The sequence below is a fragment of the Anas platyrhynchos genome, chromosome 2 (assembly GCF_047663525.1).
Source record: "Anas platyrhynchos isolate ZD024472 breed Pekin duck chromosome 2, IASCAAS_PekinDuck_T2T, whole genome shotgun sequence".
NCBI classification, from domain to species: Eukaryota; Metazoa; Chordata; class Aves; order Anseriformes; family Anatidae; genus Anas; species Anas platyrhynchos.
This window is the reverse complement of record NC_092588.1, coordinates 28,279,526-28,297,543: the sequence shown is the minus strand read 5'-3', so window position 1 is coordinate 28,297,543 and position 18,018 is coordinate 28,279,526. Positions and strand designations below refer to the sequence as shown.

The 18,018-nt window shown below is 37.7% G+C and overlaps 1 protein-coding gene across 13 annotated transcripts in view; it reads left to right on the top strand.

The window, feature by feature from the left end:
* Positions 1-18,018, top strand: part of RALYL (RALY RNA binding protein like) — a 413,930-nt gene that overhangs the window by 346,312 nt on the left and 49,600 nt on the right. For 10 of the 13 annotated variants that reach the window (XM_072034489.1, XM_038174147.2, XM_038174146.2 and 7 more), the window contains one exon: positions 7,169-7,201. The exons of the other annotated variants lie outside the window; for them this stretch is intronic. In XM_072034489.1, the coding sequence (XP_071890590.1) occupies positions 7,169-7,201 (33 nt within the window). The remainder of the gene's footprint in view (positions 1-7,168; positions 7,202-18,018) is intronic. 13 annotated transcript variants of the gene reach the window in all.

The window sequence follows — 18,018 nt, the reverse complement described above, 5'->3', positions numbered from 1 at the left end:
ACTTGCCAACATTTATAAAGCTATTTATGGAAATTTCAGAAGATATAAGAATCTTCTTCCCTAATTCTATCTGACAACAGTTACTGATGTCTGGAAAAAATTATCTTGGATTAAAATTGTTTAAAGTTACAGAACCTACAGGGAAGAAGGAAGAAAGGAAGGAAGGAAGGAAGGAAGGAAGGAAGGAAGGAAGGAAGGAAGGAAGGAAGGAAGGAAGGAAGGAAGGAAGGAAGGAGGGAGGGAGGGAGGGAGGGAGGGAGGGAGGGAATCACAGAATCACAGAATCACAGAATTTCTAGGTTGGAAGAGACCTCAAGATCATCGAGTCCAACCTCTAACCTAACACTAACAGTCCCCACTAAACCATATCCCTAAGCTCTACATCTAAACGTCTTTTGAAGACTTCCAGGGATGGTGACTCCACCACCTCCCTGGGCAGCCTGTTCCAGTGCCTAACAACCCTTTCAGTAAAGAAATTCTTCCTAACATCTAACCTAAAACTCCCCTGGCGCAACTTTAGCCCATTCCCCCTCGTCCTGTCACCAGGCACATGGGAGAACAGGCCAACCCCCACCTCTCTACAGCCTCCTTTAAGGTATCTGTAGAGAGCGATAAGGTCGCCCCTGAGCCTCCTCTTCTCCAGGCTGAACAAGCCCAGCTCCTTCAGCCACTCCTCGTAGGACTTGTTCTCCAGGCCCCTCACCAGCTTCGTCGCCCTTCTTTGGACCTGCTCAAGCACCTCGATGTCCTTCTTGTAGCGAGGGGCCCAAAACTGAACACAGTACTCGAGGTGCGGCCTCACCAGAGCCGAGTACAGGGGGACGATCACCTCCCTAGCCCTGCTGGTCACAGTGTTTCTGATACAAGCCAGGATGCCGTTGGCCTTCTTGGCCACCTGAGCACACTGCTGGCTCATATTCAGCCGACTGTCCACCATCACTCCCAGGTCCTTCTCTGCCTGGCAGCTCTCCAACCACTCATCTCCCAGCCTGTAGCTCTGCTTGGGGTTATTGCGCCCCGGGTGCAGGACCCGGCACTTGGCCTTGTTAAACTTCATGCAGTTGACCTCAGCCCATCGGTGCAGCCTATCCAGATCCTCCTGCAGATCGACACACGCACCTCGAGCAGATCGACACACGCACCTAACTTGGTGTCATCTGCAAACTTACTGAGGGTGCACTCAATGCCCTCGTCCAGATCATTGATGAAGATGTTAAAGAGGACCGGGAAGGAGGGAAGGAGGGAAGGAGGGAAGGAGGGAAGGAGGGAAGGAGGGAAGGAGGGAAGGAAGGAAGGAAGGAAGGAAGGAAGGAAGGAAGGAAGGAAGGAAGGAAGGAAGGAAGGAAGGAAGGAAGGAAGGAAGGAAGGAAGGAAGGAAGGAAGGAAGGAAGGAAGGAAGGAAGGAAGGAAGGAAAGAAGGAAGGAAGGAAAATGCGGTTTTCACTTTTGATACCCAGTTGATCACTGTGAATGACAGATGATCACCCAGCCTGACTCTCCCCTCTCTCAGCTCCATGCCATTCCCTCGGGTCCTGTCACTGTCCCCAGAGAGCAGAGCTCAGCGCTTGTCCATCCGCTCCTCTTGTGAGGGAGCTGCAGGCCACCATGAGACCTCCCCTCAGTCTCCGCTTCTCTGGGTTAAACAAACCAAGGGATCTCAACATCTCCTCATATGTCTTGCATCTAGACCCTTCACCATCTTTGTAACTCTCTTTTGGACACTCTAATAGTTTTATGTGCTCATATTTTGGTGCACTGAACTGAACACAGTGCTCAAGGGGAGGCTGCATCAGTGTGGAGCAGAGTAGGACAATTGCTGTCTTTGGCTGACTAGCCATGCTAATTAGCCACCCCAGGATGCAATGCCCCTCACCACATGCTCTGAAGCACAGGGCAAGAAAATCCTCTCCAAGGTTTGGAAAAAAAAAACAAACAAAAAAAACACAATGGAGGAAAAAAGGCTGGGAGGTGAGAATAGAGCCCACCAGCACTAAGGATCACCCTTTAACTCAGGGGGAAACCAGTTACGGAAACACTAGCTCCAAATACCCTAGCTCTGTGTAGAAAGACACATTACAAATCAGCCCATTATAACACTGTGAAGTTAAGGATTAAGGAGAGAGTTGCAGTAGTGGGTAGATTGTGACCTTAGCCCCACGGCTGGCTCCCAGTCACATAACTTGTCCTTTATGGACTATACAGTCCCAGCTTCGAACCTTCCAAGGTGCCCCAGCTTGGCCTGTACGGCAGGTCCCCAGGAAGAAAAAGCACGGCTACCACCACCCTTCCCTAAGGAATTCACCAGTGACCCCCAGAGCTCTGTGTCCCCTGAAGTAAAACCAGGGGCAAAAGCCCCTGGGTCGCCCTGCCATGCTGCACCAGGTCTGCCACACTCGGACCCGTGGCTCACCTGGGCTTGGATGGCTTCAATGGACAGAGCCGAATCCAGCTGAGCCAATAGTGCCTCAGCCTTACAGGTCCCTTGAATTGTCCTTGGTTATGATTTTAAAATTGAATTGATGGGCAAACAGGGTGAGCTGTAAGTCTGAATATTGTTTGACTTCAAATATTTTTTGCTTCATTTCCTAAAGCTCTACAGGGCAAAGAGGTAGACATGATTGACAGGTAAACAAGTCAACCACAGCAATTGCTCAAAATATACATTAACACTATTCACCCAATCCATCTAGTGACTAAATCCAAAATGCCTTTTAGCTTGCCTGGCTTTCCTACACTGCTTGAATGAAAAGCTCAAATCCTCTGGATTCCTATTAGAAGTATTAACTCTTCCTGTATCCCTAAGAACTGTAGTCACTGTCAAACAAGAAAGTGTATGATATCAGGGTATGCTCATGAAATCCAGTTTGAAGATTTCAACCCAAAATGATTTTTCTATGAAAGTTTTAGTTCCCAACCATCGCTTTTCCTGATTCAAGATAGACAGTTTTATTACACTAAAAAATCAGAATATGATTTAAAAATGACTTATATTTCACGTATTTTTCTTACTTGCTCATTAGAGATAGTTTTATATGAACATCGCTTGGAAGAAAATATTGATTTATAATAAGTTATCTTGGAAAATGCTTGGCTAAAATACCTTTGCTTGTGTACAGTACTTATATTGTTAGTAATGTTATTCACTTTTTCCTGTAAATAGGTTTTGGAAAGGAGAAGCAAGAATTCTTTAACAAGAAATGATATTGATATATGTATCTTTGGTCAGGCCTGAAATAAAACAAACAAACAAACAAACAAAAAAAAATCTTGCCTGTAATCTTAATAGGACAATTATGCAAGTAAAGTGGAGTTTATTGTGATCTTCCTGTCCTTAAATTATTCATTTACAGTCTGTAGAGGGGTTCATATGCCCTTAGTCTAGTCACATTTCATTGTATGTTTGCCTGAAATACCTGAAAAATGTCTTAATCTGTCCATGTCAAAAATGGGATTTAGATAATTGTTATTAATATATCAAAGTTAGCAGAAAAGAAAATAATGAAATACACATTTTTTTTTAATCACATCCTGTAAAATATCTCAAGACAAGGGCAGGCCGCATGGGATAAAATGCTAAATGGGAAATTTCTTGTGTCCTTATCTTAAACTCATAGTGTGACAGTACTGTAGCATATTAATGGTAGTAAACTGATTTCTATGCATGTTTGATTTACAGTGGTTCATATTTACTTGAACAACTTACATTGTTTAAAAATCCTTTTGTCTCCTGCAAACATTTATCCATTATACATAGATACATGTAAGGAAGCTACCCTTTTGAGAAAATCTTAGCTCAGAATCATAAGGAACAACAGCCTCCCAGTCCTGCTATATATATATATTGCCTTGATATTTGGACAAGCTCAAGTTTTCTGATGGGAAAACCATATAAGGAAGTCCTGATCACTCCAGCTTCATTACCAGTCCTACATAAGTAAAACATTATTCCATTTATTTACTGCCCAATCTAGTATTTCGTGCAGGCTCAATATGTTTTTGAAAAAAAAAAATATGTTTTAACACATATTCCTGAAGGAATGTAACAGCATTTCTATCACTACTTATCAGGATTATTCTTTTTGAGATACTGCATTTAATTAAGTGAAATTTCTTCAGAACTCAAGAGAATTTGGTATAGTGCAGGCTAGAAAATAAAGGTAAAAAATCTATAATATATATTTATAAATGTCACCAGAAAAGATGATAAAGTATGTTATTTTATATGGTGCTGCAGTTTTAAAACCTTTATATTAATTTTTCATATACTGAATTACCAATTTAAATAAAAGGCCAGCAGATAATTGTATTCCTTTACTATGGGAACACTTGAACTAATTTAAAGTAATGCAGCAAATTATGTAAAACCATTTAGTCAAATATATTAGAGAGGGGTCAAACCTAGGGCAGCGCTATTTAAATCAAATTGAATTCCATCTTGCGAATGGATTTCAAATAGATTTTTAATTGCAGTATTTTGTCTGCAGGGCATTATATCACATGCCTGTTGTACACAAGTAAAATCCACAAGAATCTCCTCCATCAGGACAGTGCCAGGTCTCTCTTCATTACAAATTTCTTTGTTATGATGCACAAAAATATGTTCTTGGCTTTTCATTTTTGCTCATTCTACTTATAGTTAATCCCTTAAGACAAACCCTGGATAAGTGACCCCTCTTCTATTCTCTTACTTCCATGTGGACTGCAATACCAGAAAGAAATGGAAAAGCCAGGTATAACCATGAAGAAAACAGAAAATTTACTATTTTTTGGATACATTTTGCTCTCTCACCCAGCCTTAAGTGAGTCACCCTTACCATCATTGGAGATCTAACCCCAGGAAAATACATTTTAAAGTACACTGTAAATGAAGAGATACTTTTATTTCCAGTAGTGATTCTGGAAAATGCCTTTTTAAAAAGCAAATGCTTCACAAAAAACTGACCTGCAATATTTTTGAATTAAAGACAAAATCATATAATTCTTTTAAAAGCACAATGACAAATTCATCCTTGGAAATACCCTTCTGGACAGATAGCAATAAGTATCTAAATTAGTTTGTGAGCTTTCTGGACAAAACCTTTGCTGTTTGAATAATAATAGCAAATGTAACTGTTGGTTTCTCAATAAAAGAAGACTTGCAGAAAAGGTTTACTCTTAAAACATTGACAAATACATTATTTACTGTCCTCTTGTTTATGATTAGTCTCGTGGCTTACAGTTCTGTTTCAGAGAACACTTGTTGCTTACAGTTGCTTACAGTTCTGTTTCAAAGAAACACTTTTTTCTTAAAGGCTATGAAGATCCATTGTGTATCTTGTATGATTTATTTGCTGTTCTTCCTAACACAGTACTCTCAGCGAAGCTTAGTATCATACAGAACTTTTGCATTGCTTGTGTGTCATAACTTCTCAAAACTATTTAGTCAGAAATTTGCTTTTAATATCTTTATAAAGGAATTTAAACTCATGTTAATGATCCTAACAAGTAGAATCATAGAATTATAGAGTATCCCAAGTTGGAAGGGACTCATAAGGATCATCAAGTCCAACTCCTGGCACCACACAGGTCTACCCAAAAATTCAGACTATATGACTGAGCACAGTCCAAATGCTTCTTAAACTCCAGGAGGCTTGGTACCATGACTATGTCCCTGGGGAACCTGTTCCAGTGCGCAACAACCCTCACAGTGATGAACCTCTTCTTGATATCCAGCCTGAACCTCCCCTGTCACAGCTTGACACCAGTCCCTCAGGTCCTATCACTGGTCACTAAAGAGAATAGATTGGCAGCTGCCCCTCCATTCCCCCTCATGAGGAAGCTGTAGACCATGATGAGGTTTCCCCTCAGCCTTCTCTTTTTCAGGCTGAACAGGCCAGGTGACCTCAGCCACTTCTCGTACATCTTCCCCTCTAGGCCCTTCATCATCTCAGTAGCCATTTTCTGGACATTCTCCAATAGTTTCACATCATTTTTGTACTGTGGTGCCCAGAACTGCAAACAGTACTCGAGGTGAGGCCACACCAGCGCAGAGTAGAGCAGGATAATCACTTTCCTCGACCAACTAGCAGTGCTATGCTTGATGCATCTCAGGATACGGTTGGCCCTCCTGGCTGCCACGGCACACTTCTGGCTCATATTCAACTTGCTATCAACCAAAACCCCCAGATCCCTCTCTGCAGGACTGCTCTCCAGAGTCTCATTGCCCAGTCTGTACATAGAGGCAGGGTTGCCCCTTCCCAGGTGCAGGAAAAATTTGTTCTTGTTAAACTTCATGCGGTTGGTGATTACCCAGTTCTCCAATAAAAACATAAAGGACGCTCACAAAGCCTCCCAGAGCTGGGCTCAAACCTGCAACCTTGGCCCTTAGCTGGGTGGGAGGTGAGTGTCACAACTGCTGTGCTTTGTAAACCTGATTTTTAAATTCATTCTGGTTGGGTGGAAACTACTAGTAGAAGATGCAAGTGCTGCAGCTTCTCCCAGAGACAGCAGCAACAGCAGGGCTTTCAAAAATGGCACCTTCGAGCACAGATTTCAGAACTGGGCATAGTTCTGGGTATACCAAACTGGTGGCATCCAGTTCCAGTGCAAGGCTGGTGATGGCAGATCTGCCACAAGTTTTTACAGTGAAGAAGTGACCATATTATACAAACAGAGGATAACAAAAACACCAAAGAATGTGGGTGTGAAAGACAACAAATCAGGAAAATGCCTAAATCCATACTAAATTTTATATGAAAAAACAAAACAAAGAAAGCAAACAAAACAAAACAAAACAAAACAAAACAGTATCTTCCTTGAATTGTTGTCATCAAGAAAAAATAAATAAATATATATATGAAAAATCCAGAAAGAAGACAAATAATTAATCTTTCATTCTTGTCTTTCCATGTGAATGGATACACAAATCATCTGAATCAGTGAGATTTAAATGGCTCAAGTATACTGCATTGTAAATATTTGATTCCTAAACCAAAGTTCAGTTAGCTACATGGGACTTCTTTAAAGTCAAGCTCCTAGCATAACAGATCAGGCCCTTCCTTTGTCTCCAGATTGTGCATTGGTCACCAAATAAATTTGATACTGAAAGTGGCTGTTTGAAATTCATCATATAAATGTTCTGATATACAATAAACATTTATATATTAAATTTATGTTGTTTGCTTGACAGACTTGAATCAAAGGAGCCTTTTCTGTCCGTTGGGTAAGTAGTAAACTGTATATTTCAATGGTTATTTATATAATCATACCATATAATTTATGGAATAACATTGATCATAAACATCCTTTTTCAACATTTTGTTTATTTACTATACCAATTTACTATACCTAATCTTAGAAAATGTATATATCAACATTAATATATATTAAAATGTAGACAGCAGTTGTGGATATCTTCTTTATGAAGACATTACTAAAAAAAAACATGTTTTCACTAATCAAAATTGATACAAAATACAAAAATGTAAGAGATAAATGTTGCACCAAAAACTATTTGTTGTTTTTTTGTTTGTTTGTTTGTTTGTTTTTTCACTCATCTTTCAGTCAGAAAGCATTTCAAATATACCACTTATCTAATCCAATGACTGAGGAATTGATAGTTTATTTTAAAATAAAAATTCATTGGTTCTTTAGTAACGGGAAAAAATGTAAAATAGAAAATATATTTTAGCTTAATTATAGATCACATTTACAATGATTTACCTATTACAGCTATTAACTCCATAGTTGCATAGCCATGTAAACTGTTATATAGTGTTCATAGTAAAGTAATTAACTTATCTTTCTAAAAACATAGAATCATAGAATCATAGAATATCTTGAGTTGGAAGGGACCCTTAAGGATCATCAAGTCCAACTCTTGACACCGCACAGGTCTACCCAAAAGTTCAGACCATGTGACTAAGCGCACAGTCCAATCTCTTCTTAAATTCAGACAGGCTCGGTGCAGTGACCACTTCCCTGGGGAACCTGTTCCAGTGTGCAACCACCCTCTCTGTGAAGAACCCCCTCCTGATGTCAAGCCTAAATTTCCCCTGCCTCAGCTTAACCCCATTCCCGCGGGTCCTGTCACTGGTGTTAATGGAGACAAAAAAACAATTTAACATGTTTGTTAAATTGGGATATTCTAAAAACATATCATTCTTTTAAAAAATGTAGTTCATTATGTATATATATGAAAGGTAAATATCCATATTTTACTTCTGAGTTTGAAGTTCACTTTTTATTTACTATTTTCTGTTTAGCTTCTTTAAAACTTTCTTGTTTCCTAATATTTCATTACCATTTCATTGTTCTTCAGAACTGTATCACTTCTCTTCATTCTCCTTTTTCTTGGTTCACAACACCATATATTTCATGCTACCGAGAACATAAACTGCAGATAAAAGATGCCAGTGCAAAATAGCCATTTTAATTAATGGCTTGTTGATGGTAGTTAATACTACCAAGTAATCATCAGTAGCTTCTATATTGCTGTATTGCAGATCAAAATATAATTGCAGATCAAAAAACTGCTACAGGTTCTGAAGTCTGAATTAAAATTAGTGAACAAAGTGTATTCATTATCAACACAGAAACAACATACCACCAGCATATGCAATATTGGGATATGTCCCAGTTTTTGCAGCATAAAGTAACTTTGGCTTGCCTAAGCACATTTTAAATTAATTGTTTGTCATTTCCATTTTCTATCAGGACAAAATCATTGAAGTGTAAAAAAAAAACAAAACTAAGTGTAGTGAAATTCTGATCAAATCTGGGGGGAATGTGGAGAATGATGAGATGTTCCTGATGTTTTGCATGCTTTGAAATGGCCAAATTCATTACCAAATTCACCCACTTCAGTTATTACCTCTCACTATTCCACTATGCATCTCCTATTATGTAGCCATTATTTTGATGTCTCCACTCCTGTAAGGAAGTGATTAACTTAAACTCTCAACTATTATGATTAAAAAAACAAACAAACAAACAAACAAACAAAAAAAAACCAAAAAAAAAAAACAGGAAGCATATAAAAGGAAATGGTTGTGTTAGTAGTAATAACTAGTAATAGTAATTATCACAAAATAAATAATAAAATAATTTTGTATTTTGTAGCTTGTTCCATGATTTTAAGAATTTTTTTCAACTTTAAGACACTTGCGGATGAGGACCAAGGAGGAAATACTATGTTTTAGATTTGGGTTTGTCTCCAGATGAGACAGGTGGTGGCCATGTTGCAAATGCATGTTACCTTCACATAGTCGTTGTATGTGACTTTACTGGTAAACTGGGTTCCTCTTAGGAATTGTAATTTGAGTAGACTTAATCTCTTCACAGAACTTCCCAGAAGTTTTCCTGGAATGTACATGAATTATTCTTCTAAAATCATAATGATTGAACATGTAAAAATTAGTCCCCACCTCTGTGCTACTTTTGCCTTTCACAACTCCATTTTCTCAACCCCAAAGGAAGATTTTACCAGAGGCAAGAGCAATGTGCCCTGAAGAAAGGCCTAAGCAAACACACCTTCTCGGTACCGTCAGAGAGATGCTCCTTCTAATCCCACAGTAATCTGGGGATTCATTTTTTCTGGGTATGAGCTATAGTGTTGAGACCTGTATCTAAGGCTTTAACCCACACTAACAACTGCAACAATTGGGCCTTTAAAACAGAGCATTTGTGGAAGAAATAAAATTTAAAATAAAATAAAATAAATAAATAAAATAAAATAAAATAAAATAAAATAAAATAAAATAAAATAAAATAAAATAAAATAAAATAAATAAAATAAAATAAAATAAAACAGCAGCTGGGAGAGAAGAGTGAGAAAATGTGAGAGAACCAGGCCTGCAGAGACCAAGGTCAGTGTAGAATGAGTGTAGGAGGTGCTCCAGGAACCAGAGCCAAAGTTCCCCTGAGGTCTGTGGAGAGGCTCATGGTGGAGCATGCTGTCCTCCTGCAGCCCATGGGGTACAATGGTGGAGCAGATCTCCACAATAAATTGCGTGTGATCCCTGTGATGAGTTTGTTTTACCCATGACAGTAATTGGTGAGTGATCTCCCTGACCTTATTCCAAAACTTTTTTTCATGCTATTTTCTCCCCAACCCCCCCAACCTCCTCCCCATCCTTATGAGGAGGGAAATTGAGAGAGCAGCAAGGTGGAGCTGAGCTAGTTCCTGGTGTGAAACCACCACCCCCACGTTCCTTCACTACCTGCACAAAAGGAGGGAATAATTTTGCACTGAAATAGCAGTAACTTCTTTAATGTAGATCTCTAATGGTAGTAATGGTATTTGGTATATATATATATGTATTATATATATATATAATGGTAGTAATCAGGAGCAATTCAATGAGTATGTGATCTATTTATATACAAGTATCTGAATTCAGTGATTTGATTTCGGGCTAGAATACAAAGTTGGATTTAAGATACATAATGTCTTTCTTTGTCTCTTAGAGGTTAAAACAAAATCCTTAGGAAATGCTGAAACCTCTCTTAATAGTTCTGAAGGCTGAGTGTTAATCTGTAGAAGAGCATAATTCTCCCCATCTGTATTATTTCAACACTTCTATGGTTTTGTGTCCTTATTCCACCTTAATGAACAAGATACCAAATTGTCTGGAGTTTTTTCCTCTTATGCTCATGTAGGGTTAGAGTAAAAAAGAATTTGTGCAGATAACCAGAAGAATTCTTGCCTGAAAGAATTTGCCATCAGAGACAACTGTTCTGTTAAAACGTGAATTTGTTTTTAGGTTAGAAAATGGTTTCATCAAAGTGAAGAGTGCTAACAATGCATCAAATTAACCTCATGCTGAAGTCTTTGAAAGAGTCAGACCTAGATGACCTAGATAGACCAAGCAGGTCAAGAAGTAGGGAAAAAAAAAAAAAAAAAAAAAAAGGTACTGCAAAAATGACAGCCCACTTGTACTAAGTTCATCCCACTTTATGATCGGGTGAACAAAGGATGTACAATATGCAAAAAAAAAAAAAAAAGAAAAACATTTCAAATCACAGAATGGTTGAGGTTGGAAGAGGTGTCTGGAGGTTATCTGGTCCAATCCATGGACTCAAGCATGGATACTTAGACCAGGTTGCCCAGGACCATGTCCAGACAACTTCTGAAGATTTCCAATGAGACCCTCTCTAGGCAACCTGTGCCATTGCTCAGTCACCTGCACAGTAAGAGCCACCTGACAACAATTTTAAAATGATACACATTTGTTCTCCATATTTAGGGGTTGTTTTTAATAATAATGAAGTACAATTATCCCTTCAACAAGGGATAATTTCTAGATGATTAGATTGATAATCCAGTTCCTAACTATTCAAGTAGTTATTTCATGGAAGCTGATTCCTGGTAACTATCTCCATGTGTAAGATAGTTACACATAGTTACACTCCCTGATAAATTCCAGATAATATTGCGTGCAGATTTGTAATTGATCATCAGTCTGAGCCATAATATTCAAAACTCATTTTGTAGGATAAAGCCATTGCAGTGTCTTATAAAACCTGTAATAGTATTATATTGTCAAGAGAGATCATAATTATTTTGTAACCTTCTTACACAGTAGAAATTTTTTGAATTACTTCTTGTTTGTAGCTAACTGCAATCCTATGTAGAAATAACATCTAGACTTTAATTTAAAAAGGTAGTTAAAATTAAATTCCTTTTGTTAGGAATTAATCAGTCTACTTCCAAAATATTCAGGTTCTTTCAATTCATGGCTACAGCTTTTTTTCAGACACTAGGTTATAAGCCACAAAGGAGAATGTAGACACATCATCTCTTGTACAACAAATACCATAACACTTCTCCCCATTGTGATTATCAGATAACACCAGCAGAAGGAGCAGACATTTTTCCTTCTGTTCCCATCTGACTTTTGAAGACAGATAACTCAGAAAATTTTCTTTCAGTGGAATGAAAAATAGAAAAAGAAGATATAGTGAAAGCATTTTGCACTGTTAACATTAACCCAACGACACTACCAAGATTAAAGTAATTTTGTAACTGTCATTCTTATGCAGGTATTCAGGAGTTGCACTTACATGAAAAGTGTGGGAGGACTGCACACACTTGATAATTATTTAAACTTTGGTCACAAGCAGTAGTCAGGAGACTACCTGTGATGAGGCTGTCCAAGTAGTCCCCAGAGAGACAGCAGGGATCTGAGGGCCATTAGCTCATATGGAAAGCTGTGAATTTTTATGTGGAAGATGCTGAAAATCTATATGCTTTAATTTCAAGCCATATTATTAATACACTTCTCTTCCAGTAATTTACTCAGAACCATAAGAATTAAGCTATACATAATTACTTCCTTTCAGTTTTTACAATACTCTGAAACAGTGGGTGAATGATCAGTTTTATAAATTTATAAAAGTTTGTTGTTTGTTTTTTCTTTAAGATACTTCTGAAGAAGAGATTATGAAGTCACAGTAATACATGCTGGCCTGTTACAGCTAGTCCATTTCTTAGTGTTTTTGTGTCATTGCTCAGTGTTTAAAGATTCCAGATGAGTTTTTCTGCTCATCTGTAATCCAAAAAATTTCTCTTTGGTCTCTCTATTTTCCTGATCTTTTTCCTTCTACTCCCTTTATACTTTCACACACACAAATATATATATATATCACTTAGAAATATACTAATATATTTGGAAAAAAAAAGTATTTTCTTAATTCTATTAACTTTTATTAGAAACAAATGCAAAAAATATGAACCTTAATAAATTCCTTTTCCCCTCTCTGATCTTAATTACATCAGCAATAATGTGATTCATCATCAAGAAAGGCAACAGAGCATGAGATCACTTTTTTCTCTTCTGGTTATTCTGTTTGCCTTTCCCTTTTATTTACTGTCTGTAATTTCTGTCATCCAAAAATATCATTACTATTTCTAAGAAAACAATATATATTGAGGTCATTTATGTTCTGCGTTAATGTTCGACTGTTCCTCAGTACTAAGTATCTGCAGTCTTACATGTACCTATGTACAAAGTGGGATGCTCTCTAGAAGAGGGAAAATTATCTTTAGGAGAATGTTTCCAAAATAAGGTGAGGAAGAACAAATATTTTAGAAGAAAAGGGGAAGGGAAGGGAAGGGAAGGGAAGGGAAGGGAAGGGAAGGGAAGGGAAGGGAAGGGAAGGGAAGGGAAGGGAAGGGAAGGGACGGGACGGGACGGGACGGGACGGGACGGGACGGGACGGGACGGGAAGGGAAGGGAAGGGAAGGGAAGGGAAGGGAAGGGAAGGGAAGGGAAGGGAAGGGAAGGGAAGGGAAGGGAAGGGAAGGGAAGGGAAGGGAAGGGAAGGGAAGGGAAGGGAAGGGAAGGGAAGGGAAGGGAAGGGAAGGGAAGGGAAGGGAAGGGAAGGGAAGGGAAGGGAAGGGAAGGGAAGGGAAGGGAAGGGAAGGGAAGGGAAGGGAAGGGAAGGGAAGGGAAGAAATATTGCAGGAACATAAGAATATAATAGAAAGTCCAGAGGAAAAAAAAATACAAAAAAAGCAAAAAGGGAGATATTTTCTTACAATGGGAGGGAAGGAGAGAAGAAGGTTAGGAGAGGAAGGAAGGAAGGAAGGAAGGAAGGAAGGAAGGAAGGAAGGAAGGAAGGAAGGAAGGAAGGAAGGAAGGAAGGAAGGAAGGAAGGAAGGAAGGAAGGAAGGACAATTTTTTCAGAGTATGAAGTCTTACTGTGCAACAGCACTATTTACTTCAAACACATTATTGTTTTTTTTTGTTTGTTTGTTTTTCTGTTTTGGTTGGTTGGTTGGTTTGGTTTGGTTTTTGGTTTTGTTTTATTTTAAACAATCAATAGTCACTGCTCTAGGAGTTGCTAAATCAGTGCGGAGAGTTGTGGGTTAGCACAGTACTATCCCTTCCTATTTCTTCAGCATTGCTCCTTAGCCCACCAGTCTCTATGGGCTGCTGCAAATACACACAGCTGACCCTGGCAGGCTAGCAGGCACATGAAATGATTTCATAAAGACCTAACTCCATACTCACAAGAACACTTCTGAAACTTGCTAGGAGAGTTTTTCAACTTTAGTACAGCTATTGCAGGCTTTCTTTATTTTCACAGCTTTCCTGATCATTTTGAAGAAGTTCTAATTCAATATCTTTCCTTTGATAAATGTAATGAAAAATGCAATAACTTTAAAGTTTGATGTTTTGAGTCTATGATGCTGTTCAAATCAGTTGACCTATAGTTGCTCATTGCTGTTCACACTGCATTGTTTTTACTATTTTTGTATAACAATTGAAACCCTTCTTAAAATTAAATTCCCAGTGTGTTAGGCTTTGTACAAATATTCAGAGAATTTCTGATGGCCGATCCCTGTGATTCAATGTTTGAAATCAGCTTAATTTTTTAATAGCAAGTGAGATCTGAGATTTGTCTATCTACCTAACATGCTATTAACTTTTTTGCCTTTTCTATCAGAATCAGCCCCACGGCTTTTTCCAAAGAGATGTTTTTCTTTGGAAGTTGACAACCCATGATCATAATAGCAAAGAGCAAGTTGTCTTGCTTCAGAAGTTATTGCTCTAGACCAGTCTCTATCTATGCTGGCTTTCAAAAATGACTTGGTGCTTTAAACTTTGACATTCTCTTAAGAAGCCCTATTAAGATCACTTCTAAATATCCTAATTTAGGTTTTATCTCTTCTTACCCTTCTGTTTAAAAGCAAATATAACAAAAGCAAATATAACATACCAAAAAACAAGACACACGTCAAACAGTGCTAACTCTTCTGGCCAATTGGCTAGTAAGAAAGAAGAAAATTAGGGAGACAGATGAAAGAAGATAGTATTACCTAGAGGTTTTTCTAACACAATTTTTCTTTGCAATATAAAATTCTGAAACATATAAAATTCTGAAACATTTTAAAAAGGTCATGTTTTCCCTTCTTGTGTTCTCACTACAGTATGTAACCATGCTTTCTGAGTATAAAGAGGATTGTCTTTTCTCTTCCCTGTTGCAGAGGTTGTGTTGAGGGAGATGAAGGTTACTGATGTGAACAGTGATAGGGAGAGGAAGATTTTTTTTTCTTAATTCTATACTGGTTTTACCTTTGATAATTTCACTACAGTGTTGTGTAAAGATAACTGCATTGCAAGAGTTGATGGTGGAAGAAATGGAAGATATCTTCCAGAGAGGTTCTTGTGTCCCCATCCACTGAGGTTTTCAAGTGCAGCTAGGAAAAGCCACAGCTCACCTGGTCTAGCCCTGGATATAATTCCACTTCGGGCAGGAGGCTGGACCAGAAATCATCTAGAAGTGCCTTCCAGCTCTATGAATAGGCAGGGAAGGCATGTGACATTGCTATTGGACACATGGCAGCACGCAGTGATACTTTCAGCCTCAGACTCTCTTCTGTAAGATCAGAAGAATAGCCAATCATTCCAACGCATTAAGTTTATTTATAGGAGAGGCACATCAGAGAGGAGCATTGTTGACAGAGCAAATTGGAGCTCATACTTCCCTCTCATATTTGTTACATGTTCTTAAAAGTTATTAAGCTTCAAGCTAGAAGACATTGTCTGTAGTATTGTTCCATCAATGGCCTTGTGTATGATACTAAAGAATGATAAAACACGGCTTGCCTTATTGCATTGCCCAGATATACATTAGCATGCTCGTTTGAAATAAATCAAGATCAGAACATGTTTTGATACAAGGCAAAATTTCAGTTGACAAGATAAGTCATTTCATAGTTTTCTACAAATTTAGTTTAACCTGAGAGTCCAGAGAAATCAGAACCCATCTACAGACCACTTTGCACCTACGTCATTATCATGCCTTTACACACCTTAATTTGAAAAGAAATAGGGTTGTATTTATAGCATTTAGGTTCATATTCAATATGTTCTGCTTATCCAAACTGCTGTAGAATTTGAGAATGAGGGTGTTGGTTTGGGCTTTTTTTTTTTTTTTTCCCTTAGTTCCAACTATAAACTATGGTTCAAAAGCAATTAGCAGTTATTCATTGAGTTTGGGTTTGCTTGTTTCTTTTTTATCTCATAGTCAGGCTGAGTTCTTTGAATTTTTATCATTCTTCAGGCTAAAATGCAGATCTGCTGACATCAGCCACGCACTTTCCCATTGGTGCACACATATAGCTGTAACAGGTTGTAACAATTTTGCTGAAAAAATGAATTAGGTAATAGACTGTCTTGCCACTACTGTGCCAAGAGATTTATTGCTAACACGTTTAATTAATTACTTTTATTTGTAAAGTCTTCAATTTTAGTTCTGAATTCATGTGAGGATTAGTCTTTTTCAATAAAAATAATTTCTTCACAATCACATGTTAGAGTAGAATTAAAAGCTGGAGTATGTGCCTTAAATGTGAAGTAGGAAAGTCAGAGTAGAACTGTCATGCATGAACAGCAACTTGTAGTTTGTACTGCCATGGTAGTGATTCTGTAGCTAAAGCTAAAGCATCTTTTTAATTTAAAAAGTATACAGCCATTTCCAACAAATAGTTACTGATTTTTTTTCCTTTTCACTTGATTGTGATGTCTTATACCAAAAACAAACAAACGAACAAAAAACAAACTTTTCTGAACTCTCTCACCCTTGGACCTTGCTGACCTAGTAAGGTTGGGAGGCTGAATTAGCTGTTGTCCCATAGTACTAGTATCAAATATTTTCATAGTCAGACAGATAGACCCTAGAAAGTACTTGTAAGTCACAGCAAATTAGAATTTTTATCAAAAGCAATCATTTACCAAAAACGTACCTACTAGTGTTGTCCTCATTTATTCTCTTTCCACTTAAATCAAGGGATAGAAAATAAATATGGGTTTTCAGCAACACTATGAACAACAAGTAGTCAAAATGAAAAATTACCAGTTTTCAGATGGCATTTTTTCTATGAACTATTTGTTGACTATCCGAAAATAATGAACGCCTTTCACAGAAATTAGGATCAATACATACAGGAGGAAAAACGAAGCATTTCTCAAGTAATGTAATTCTTACTGCAGAGCTATGCCTTTCAGTCATACATGATGTACAGGAGGATATGCAAATTATATCTTCTAAGGCAGTGGAATTAGTGAAACAAAACTGTAGGTTTTTATTGCAGCTTATGTAGCAGTATTGTGCCAAAGTGTTCACATTTCTTTAGTAGAGATGGAAGTACCAGAGAGGTGTTGAATAAGGTTTTGTTTCCTTGCAAAACTAATCTTTTTATACACATGCACGCATGCACACATATTAATCATGATTACATTTTAAATCTAGAATCAAATACCATTTGGTTTCAAGCAGACCTTGTCTAGATGTCAGTAGTTAGGTATATTTCATGTTCTGGCTGATATTTTATAGACTATAAAACTGTCTTTCTGTGTAGAGCATTCATAGAAAAATAACATTCTAGTCATGTAAGTCATATAAGGGTGAGTAATGGTAATGTGGTTTTGCAGAAAGAAAGGAAAAATTGTGTGAGAGGAGTTTAGCAAGATACAAGAAGGAGGAGAGAGAGAGAAACATTAACAGTTTCAATTCCTTCACAGCATTGTGGTTTGGGAAGAGATGCTGGAGGCAATTCTGAGAACCAAATTGTTATGGTAGGTTAATTCAATAGACTATAAAAAAACAAAATTAGTCTAAGATGTGTCTGTACTGTTAACTTCTAATGTACATTTCCCAAAGTGATAAAACACTTGAAATGAAACTTTCTATAAATGTTTACTAGCGCTGATGCATACCAGTGCAAGAACAGCCCTAGTCTGACAAGAAGAACCACTCAGCTCAGAGTGGTTCTTCCACTCTAAAAATAGAGTCCTATTTTTAATTTTTATATACATACAATCATCATTCCCAAGTTTGGTAAGACTAAACAAGAATTCATAAATGTTCTACTCGAACAGGAATAGAATGTATTTTAAATTCTCATTTTGTGGCCATTGAATATGATGTCTTATGCACAAACATTGGTATTATGTTCTTAACAGACAATAACAAATAGTTAATGAAACTGGTCTACTATTGGAGGGAAGTTGCCAAAATGTGAATCTGTGC